Raw genomic sequence first — 9,944 nt, 5'->3', positions numbered from 1 at the left:
AAATTGTGTGCGGCCACCATTATTTTCCAGCACTGCCTCTTCCTTCCTGCTAACCCCCCACCCCTTCAACCTCTGCAGCAATGCTGGCAGCACTTATACGCCTATTTCCCAAAGACAACCTCTGGATATGACGCTGAGCATGTGCACTCAACCTCTTTGGTCGACCATGGCGAGGCCTGTTCTGAGTGGAAACTGTCCTGTTAAACCCCTGTATGGTCTTGGCCACCGTGCTGCAGCCCAGTTTCAGGGTCTTAGCAATCTTCTTATAGCCTAGGCCATCTTTATGTAGGGTAACGATTCTTTTTTTCAGATCCTCAGGGAGTTCTTTGCCATGAGGTGCCATGTTGAACTTCCAGTGACCAGTATGAGAGAGTGAGAGCGATAACACTAAATTTAACACACCTGCTTCCTATTCACACCTGAGACCTTGTCATACTAATGAGTCACATGACACTGGGGAGGGAAAATGGCTGATTGGGCCCAATTTAGACATTTTCACTTAGGGGTGTACTCCCTTAAGTTGCCAGCGGTTTATACATTAATGGCTGTGTGTTGAGTTATTTTGAGGGGACAGCAAACTTACACTGTTATACAAGCTGTACACTCACTACTTTACATTGTAGCAAAGTGTCATTTCTCCAGTGTTGTCACATGAAAAAATAAAATAAAATATTTACAAAAATGTGAGGGGTGTACTCACTTTTGTTAGATACTGTATGTAATCCTTCTGGCTATACATACACTTTAAAAGCATAGTTCCTCCCAAAAGTGGAAGCTCCGCTTTTCTGATGCCTCCCCCCCTCCAATGCCACATTTGGCACCTTTCAGGGGGGAGTGGGTGCCTGTTTTTGACAGGTACCTGCCCCCACTTCCGGGAGATCGCGACGCAGTGCGATCACTCGGAAGTTCGGCCCCCCTCCTCCTTCCCCCCCCCTGCCGGGACATTCAAAAGGCGCAGCGCACTTCACACATACGCGCAGTAGGGAAATGGCTGTGAGGCCGCAAGACTTCATTGCAATTTTCTCTCACAGACAAATGTGGCGGCGGCAGCACCCGAGAGCCAAAGGAAACATTGGCTGGGATACGGACATCGCTGGATTCCAGGACAGGTAAGTGTCCTAATATTAATTACACATACTGTAGCTGCTGACTTAAAAGTTTTTGCTATGGGGGGGGCAGAACTCCGCTAGTTCACACCACAAAAACCTCCTCCAGATTCGTTCCAGATGAGTTTCAGCATGCATATTTTCGACACTTTTTTATGCATTCTGGTGGGTTTCTGTTGCATTTTTTTATGCGTTTGGTGGGATTTTTTTGCGTTTTTTATACGTTCCAAATGCATTTTTTTCTTTTTTTCCCTCTGTACTGGGGGGGTGGTCTGGTGCTTTTGATGTGTTCCGGTACATTTTACTGTATTTCAGTACAGTTCTGTGCAAGAAAAATGCAGTATGGTCTACTTTTCTCTTTGGAACCAGAACACACTGGAATTGCAAGCACATCTGTGAACTATGCCATTGAAAACCATGTAATCTACTTTCTATATGTTTAGGATGCAAAAAAAAAAAAAAAAAAACTCAGATTCACCTCAAAGCCCTGAATTAAACTGAAGCTGTACCTTCATTGTAAACATTTCAGGAAGGTCTCTCACCTGTGATCTTGAGCTTAAAGCATTGAACATGTCAAAGAAAACAAAGCATGTGAAGGTCATTGTTGTGTCTCTTGGAGTGATTAAATTATCCCGCAGCTGTCAAAAAACAGTAAAAAAAACAAAAAGTTATGTATAACCTTGTTTTCATATGGTATGCAGCTATATATTATATATATATATATATATATATATATATATATATATATATATATATATAAATAAAGCAAAACTATACACTTACCAAGCATCTTTCTCATATACCCACACAAGTCCACCATATCTAAGCATCTATAAAACATTTACTAAATAAAACAAAGCACACCAATACATTTGCAATATTCCACCTATATGGTTACTCATTTTGTATATGGCTGCTGCACGGTGGTATGGTTGCAGGGGAGTTTGCTGAACTGTTGAGTTGAGTAGATAACCTGCTGGCACTGCCACTGTAGCAGGAAAACGGCATGAGGGCACACAAAAATAGAGAAGGTCTTAAAGTGTATGTAAACCCTTACAATGAACTTCTCCTATTTTCTCCCTTTTGGTCCAGCCACAAAAACAGTTAATCCTGCCACAAATCTAGTGAGCCTGTAAATTCCTGCTCTCTCCCTATGCTCCACTGTTAAGACTTAGCAGCATTCCCCCATTCTCTCTGAAGGATACAGAACATCTCTTCCCCTATATTAAGGAGAACAGGGGATGGGGGAGGTGTTATGTAGTCCTAATACATTTCCTATCCCATGGTAACAATGCTTCTCCTCCATTGAAACAGCCCAGTCAATGAGCATTGTCAACCTAGGACAGGAAGTGTGTTACTGGCAGAATAACCAGGTGATAATAAAGAAAATAAAATCTGAAACAAAACTAATGCAGCTACCACATCTAAGGGCTGGTACACTTCAAAAGTTTCTTTTTTTTTATTGGGTGTAGATACACTTTAAAAAGGGCATTTCCACAGTACAATAAAACATTCATCACTATAGGATTTGTGTAGCAACAGCAGACTAATATGGTTGTTTTGGTGTGCTCCTCTCCACCTCCCACCCCACCCCTTTTGTCTCTAGTTAGTACAGTCCCTAGCTAGGCACTGACTGCTTCACTCTGCTATACAGTCTAGTTTCACTTCCCAAGCTGAAACAGGGGTTGGTATAATATTGCCTTCTAACAATTCAAAAGATTGTAAAAAATAAAAAAAAAAAAAAAAAAAAAAAAAAAAAAAGATCCTTTGTACTGCACTTATCTGATGTAAAACTAGGTTTTATTCACCTCCTGTGTCTTACAGAACTGTTAAGCTGCCTGTGGATTCTGCCAAGCCAGCAAGTGGCCATACGGTTCGCACAGACCGTCTTTGGAGGTTTTTATCAAAAAATTGAAACAGCCTAGCATCCAAGCTCAGTATAAACTCATAGGCATGCTCCCAATAGAGTGCATTCTTTGCCAGTTCAGTTCCCTTCTTTTTGAGATGAATGGATCTGAAAAGGAATAGGTGTGGCGAAATTACCTACATACTATAGCCCTTATACACACATACATATACATACATATATATATATATATATATATATATATATATATATATATATATATATATATATATATATATATATATATATATATATATATATATATATATATATTTATTTATTTTTTTAGTTTTTTTTTAATGAATATAATCAACGAATATCACTTGAAATTCTCAGTGTACTATCCCAAATTAAGAGACAAGTCCAGCTTTAGAACAAGTCTCCTCTCTCTTCCCCCCCATTTTGCAGATGGAACATGTAATCTGTTTCAGCATCTGCAGACTACCTTCCAGTACGAGGTAGGGGCAGACCGCTATGCCCAGAGTCTTCAGGAGCCTGGAATTACAGGGTCTGCTGATTGTGGGTGCAATGCTCTGCAGGCTCCTTAGACAAAAATAAATGCAAATATTTTTACCTGCACAAAAAAAAAAAATTGCATTAATTATTTTTTTCAAAAGGTGAACTTATCCTTTAAAAAAAAAAGACAATTTCCATTTTGTGCCATTTTTGTTTGTGAGCTAAACTGTGTATTTATCTCTGACAATATATAAATAGGTAATTAAATAAATAAATTGATACCCAACATTAAAGACGGTCTCCATTTGTGCAAACATAAAAAAAAAGGACAAACCTCTCTCCAGAAGACAAACAATGTTCCGCACACTATGATGAAGGATGAGATCAGAATTTTTATAATCAAGTTTTTGGTCAATATGCTATCCTTTGGGTTTCTTGGTGGTTTTCTAATAACGTCGTTGTCAACCGGCTCTACCCCAAGACTTAAAAACAAGAAAAAAACAAAAGGTTAGGTTTCAACACTAAAACTGAAACCTGCAACACAAATTAAAATACTGTGAAATCCAAATTTCCTAGTCTGCACTTTATAGACCTCATATTCCATTAAAGATAGGCAAGCCATTGAGGAAGGTGCATGTGAAATACAAAAACAAAAAAAGAAATTCCATCGATAGTAGTGCCTAAGTCTGCACTGAATCCTATAACTACTGTTATACAAACCTCTGTGTGACAGATCTGTGATAAGGTATAAAACTCTCTTCTCTGTATATAAAATGCCAAGAAATACATTGACATTGCACCTGAAATATTTGGGACCCATTAGGAATCGGTGATGTGTGCTAGGATAATCCCAACAAAGTATTATCTTTATCAGAAGCAGAATGTACTGTGCCAAGAAACGAGCTGTTCACCCTCTTATTAATATTTATATCTACCTAGATGATGGGAACCTCATGAATACAAAAAAGTTAATATAGAAAAAAACAAATATTCTCTGTAACACAGAAAAAAAAATGTTTATACACTGAACAAAATTATAAAAACGCAACACTTTTGTTTTTGCCCCCATTTTCCATGAGCTGGACTGAAAGATCTAAGACTTTTTCTATGTACACAAAAGGCCTATTTTTCTCAAATATTGTTCACAAATCTGTCTAAATCTGTGTTAGTGAGCACTTCTCCTTTGCCAAGATAACCCATCCACCTCACAGGTTTGGCATATCAAGATGTTTATGAGACAAGAGTGTTAACACGATATGAATTTTTGAAAACCATATACCATGTTTTTAAACACCTCAACTCTGCTGTATGTACAGGTTTGTGCAGTGCTTTACAACACGAGGGCAGACAATACAGTTACAATACAATTAAAAACCAGGAGAATCAAAAGGGCAAACATATAGGGGACTCTTATTGAGATGGTTATACCGTGATCATGGTTGAGGCCACAACCATGATCCCAGTACCCTTATTTCCAGCAGCCGATTCTCTAAAAGCAAGGCATAAGATGACTCAGCATAACCTGATCTTTTACATTTTACCAAAAAAATTGGATTTTTGTACTTACCATAAAATCCATTTCTCTGAATTAATGGACTGACACAGCTCTCCATCATTCAGAACCACAGGGTTATAGTTCCCCCTACAGGAGTAGGACAATTTGCAGAAAAAAAAAAAAAGACTTGGCTACAACCTATGGGCAGTCCTGGGTGGTATACACCCCCCTCTCTGCTATAGGCCTTCAGTTTAGTAACAAGCAGTGTCAGAAGTATTAAAATCCCATAGAGGGGTGGGTGCTGTGGCCGTCAAACTCAGAGAAATAGATTTTACTGTAAGTACAAAAATCCCATTTTCTCTTTAGTTCATTGAGGGACACAGCTTTCCATTATTCAGAACCACAGGGACGTCCAAGCAGTGCCAAACATGAGGGGGAGGGGGGGGGGATGACAACAAAAAATCCCAAGACTAAATACAACAGCCAACCAGGTAACAGCAGCTCAACAAAAAACTGGAGCCCAACCTGAGCAATACAACCCCAAAGAGGGAACAGACCCCCTAAATAGAAGCTTGCAAAACTTTGCGGCCAAAAGGAAGCATCCACAGATGCCAACGCTTCCACTTTGCAGAAGTTATTAAAAGTGTGCACCGATGACCATGTGGCCGCCTTGCAAACCTCCTCCACTGACGCCAGGCGACAGAAGGCCCAAGAAGCACTAAGCGCCCGAGTAGAGTGCACCCTTACAGGGAAAGGAGGATCCTGACCCTTGATAGAATAGGCCTGAGTCACCGTCTGTCTGATCCATCTGGAAATGGTCCCTTTTCTTGGCCCGTCCGTGATCAAAAACAGTCTGACCCCCAAATACACCTGAACTACATCCAGGGCATGCAAAGCAAATTCCTTAGGATGTTTGGGCCAGGGACACAGGGAAGGCAACACAATGTCTTCATTCAAAAGGAATACTACCTTAGGAAGGAACGACAAACATGGGCAAAGAACCACCTTATCTTTGTGTACGACAAGATAATGCTGCCAGCTTCGACACCCTGCAAGCAGAGGTGATAGCCACCAAAAAGGCCACCTTCTGGGACAGCATAAGCAGGGCAATCTCCCAAATATTTTCAAACGGAGGCTTCTGGAGAACTGAAAGCACCTAGTTCAGATCCCAAGGCTGTAGAGGAGACTGCACCTGTGGTGTCAGATGTCGAACCCCTTAAAAAAAGGAATGCATCAGGGAGTGCGTGGCCAAGGGTTGCTAAAAGAAGACCGGCAAGGCAAACACCTGGTCCTTGATCGTACTCATGGCCTATTTCTGCTCAACACTATGTTGAAGAAAGGTCAAAATCTGAGCCACAGAAAAAGAATAAGGGTAAATACTGCTCGGCTTAAACCGCAAAATGTATGCTTTCCACGTACAATGGTAGATCTTCCTAGACGTAGACTTTCTAGCCTTCAGCAGTGTCGGAATCATCGAGCCAGGCAAACCCCTATCCTTCAGCACCTGCCTTACAACAGCTAGGCCGTCAAAGCAAGTGACTGTAAAGCAGGATGGAAGACCAGCCTTTGGGGACAGTAGATCCTCCGAGAGCCAGCCTCCAAGGGACATCGGCAAACAATCACACCAGGCTGGCGTACCAAGACCGCCGAGGCCAGTCCGGGGCCACTAGAATGACCGGAATACCTTCTGCCTTGACCCTGCACAAAAGCCATGGCAGAAGCCGGAGAGAAAGAAAGGCGTAGAGCAGATGATACTGGCCCCACGGGGCCACCAGAGCGTCTGTGTCATCCACCAGAGGATCCCATGACCTTGCAAAAAAACCTCAGTACCTTTCTGTTGAGCCGGGACGCCAACAGATCCACCTCAGGGGTGCCCCACCAAAGACATATCTGATAAAACCCATCCGGGTGAATGGAACACTCCTCCCCTTGGTCCAGTGCCTGCTGACAGACAATTCGCCTGCCAGTTTTCCACTCCTGGAATGTGTACTGCAGAGATTTTTCACGGAAAAAATGGATTTTTGTAAAATCTTACCGTAAAATCCTTTTCTCTTAAGCTCATTGACAGACGCAGTCCTCTTGATTAGTAACACATTGGGTTATACTGCCCTCTACAGGAGTAGGACACTAGACGGAAGGAAAACGTTCTGGCCACACCTTAGGGGCAGTCCCAGAGGGTATATCCTCTCTCTCTCTGCTACAGGAAGTCAGTTATGTCACAAAGCAGTGTCAGAATTTAACCAAACCCCACTCAAAAAAACCGAGGGGCGGGTACTGCGTATGTCAATGAGCTTAAGAGAAAAGGATTTTACGGTAAGATTTTACAAAAATCAATTTTTCTCTGTCGCTCATTGACAGACGCAGTCCTCTTGATTAGTAACACATTGGGACGTCCCAAAGCAGTGCCACAAATGAGGGGTGGGATAACAGAAAAATTCAAATCTAGAAGGCCCAACCGGTGCCGACTAGAAGTCTTAAAGGCTCATTTAAATCAAATAATGAGACTCAACTGAAAATCCAACGGAAAAAAACCCTCGAGGTAGACCACCGGTCTCCTCAAATTGCGGCCTGCAGAACCTTGCGGCCAAAAGAGGCATCCGACGATGCCATCACATCAACTTTATAAAATTTTGTAAAGGTATGAACCGACGACCAGGTAGCCGCCTTGCATACCTGGACCACTGACGCCTGATGGCGGAAGGCCCAGGAAGCACTAAGCGCCCGAGTGGAGTGCGCCTTGACAGGGAACGGAGGATCCCGACCCTTAATAGAAAAAGCCTGTACCACCGTCTGTCTGATCCATTTGGAGATAGTCGCGGCAGAAGCAGGCAACCCCTTTTTGGGGCCATCCGTGATCACAAAAAGTGAATCCGTTTCACGAAACGAGTCCGTAGTCTTCAGGTATACCCTGATTGCCCGAACCACATCCAAGAAGTGTAATGCAAACTCCCGATTATGGCTGGGCTTAGGACACAGGGCAGGCAATACAATGTCTTCATTCAGAAGAAGCTCTGAAACCGCTTTAGGAAGGAAGGATGGATTCGGACGAAGAACCACCTTATCCCTATGAACCACCAGATATGGGGAACGATAAGATAATGCGGCCAGTTCTGACACCCTGCGTGCAGAAGTGATAGCCACCAAGAAGGCCACCTTCTGGGATAATGTAAGCAAGGGAATCTCCCTAATATCTTCAAAGGGAGGTTTCTGAAGAACCGACAACACTAAATTAAGATCCCAGGGCGGTAAGGGTGCGCGCACTGGCGGAGCCAGGTGTCGCACCCCCTGGATGAAATTCTGCACCAAGGAATGAGTAGCCAAAGGTTTCTGAAAGAAGATTGCCAACGCTGAAACCTGACCCTTGATAGTGCTCAAGGACAGCTTCTGCTCAACCCCCTGTTGCAGAAAGGCCAAGATTCGGGTCACCGAATAGGTACGTGGGGGAAATCCAAGCGATTCACACCACGCAATACAAGACCTCCATGTGCGATAATAGACTTTGCTGGAAGTCGCCTTCCTTGCTTTGATTAGAGTAGGAATAACTGAAGCGGACAAACCCTTGTCCTTCAGTACCCGAGTCTCAATGGCCAGGCCGTTGAAGCCAGCAATCGAAAGCAAGATGGAAGATCGTCCGTGAGACAGCAGATCCTCCTTGAGAGGAAGTCTCCAAAGAGCGTCCGCGACTAGCCTCACCAAGTCGGCGTCCCAGGCTCGACGAGGTCCGTCCGGAGTTCCCAGGGTAACTGGAATTCCCTCCACCTCTATCCTGCGAGGAAGTTCCCGCAGTAACCTGAGAGGATGGAAGGCATACCGTAGCTGATACTGCCCCCACGGGACGATCATCGCGCTTTTTGAGTCCACTAGAGGATCGCGGGCGCATGCTACAAACCTCCGCACCTTCCCGTTGAGCCGAGATGCCAACAGATCCACATCCGGGGTGCCCCAATGAAGGCACCACTGGTGAAATACCTCTGGATGAAGGGACCATTCCCCTTGATCCAGAGTCTGACTACTGAGATAGTCTGCCTGCCAATCCCCTAGGTGATTGACCTAAGCCACAGCCGTGGCCAACTGGATCCGAACCGGGCTGCCCTGGAGCTGCTCGGTCCAGTAAATCAGACAAAGTCTGATCATTCTCAGTTCCCACACATTTATCGGAAACCTGGATTCTATCGGAAGGAGTAACTTCCCCTGGGGGAGCATTGGAGACCTAAGCCCCCAGACCAGAGACTCCCTGGTCCGTTCTCTCAACCGGATCCGATTGTCCAGGGAATCGGGATTCCGATTCCATTAGAAAAGAATCTCCTTTAGAAGAATTCTCCTGGAGGGAACTGGAAATGACCTTTGAAAAAAGTGAAGAAAACGTTCTGCTCAAGGAACGGGAACTACCGCTCCCTGTAGCATACGAATGTTGGAAGGGAAGAATCGCACCGGTAGAAGTGATCGAAACTCGATCCTGTATCCCGACCGCACGGCCTCTTGAACTCCTTCGTCCGGGCTTCAGGAAGGTCATGGATCTGGAAACCGGTGAAGACGTTCCCCCACCCCAGAGATGGGTGGGGGCGCACGTTCAGGCTGTATTGGTTTTATCTTCAGGTTTGGCTGAGCCGGACTTTTGTTTACCCGACCAGCGTCCTTTGAAACCCCCTGAAGGAGTTTTGCCCTTCTCGCTCGCCCCAGCGGAGCGAACAAACCTTTTATGAGCGGTAAAGGAAGGTCCTCGCCTGCTGCGAGGTCCTTTGCCCTTAGCAGTCTGTGGCAAAAAAGTGCCCTTGCCCCCAGTGACATCCTTTATAATCTCATCTAAGGTGGCCCCAAACAGGCGATCCCCTTGAAAAGGGAGATTAGTCAAAGTTTTCTTGGAACCTAGATCCGCCGACCAGCACTTTAACCACAATACACGTCTGAGGACCACTGCTGACATAGATGCATGCCCTAACAGGGGAGTGGCATCCAGGGCGGCGTCACAGATGAACTGTAG

At 44.3% G+C, this 9,944-nt stretch overlaps 1 protein-coding gene across 2 annotated transcripts in view; it reads right to left on the bottom strand.

Moving 5' to 3' along the window:
* The window catches only part of ATP2C1 (ATPase secretory pathway Ca2+ transporting 1), a 235,461-nt gene that overhangs the window by 19,504 nt on the left and 206,013 nt on the right, over nucleotides 1-9,944 (bottom strand). For both annotated transcript variants that reach the window (XM_082258061.1, XM_082258060.1), the window contains exons 24-25: nucleotides 3,803-3,950; nucleotides 1,649-1,744 (exon numbers count right to left, since the gene is read on the bottom strand). In XM_082258061.1, the coding sequence (XP_082114187.1) occupies nucleotides 1,649-1,744; nucleotides 3,803-3,950 (244 nt within the window). The remainder of the gene's footprint in view (nucleotides 1-1,648; nucleotides 1,745-3,802; nucleotides 3,951-9,944) is intronic.

The sequence above is a fragment of the Pelophylax lessonae genome, assembly GCF_965119305.1.
Source record: "Pelophylax lessonae genome assembly, chromosome: 5".
Lineage (NCBI taxonomy): Eukaryota > Metazoa > Chordata > Amphibia > Anura > Ranidae > Pelophylax > Pelophylax lessonae.
This window is presented reverse-complemented; position numbering and strand designations above follow the sequence as displayed.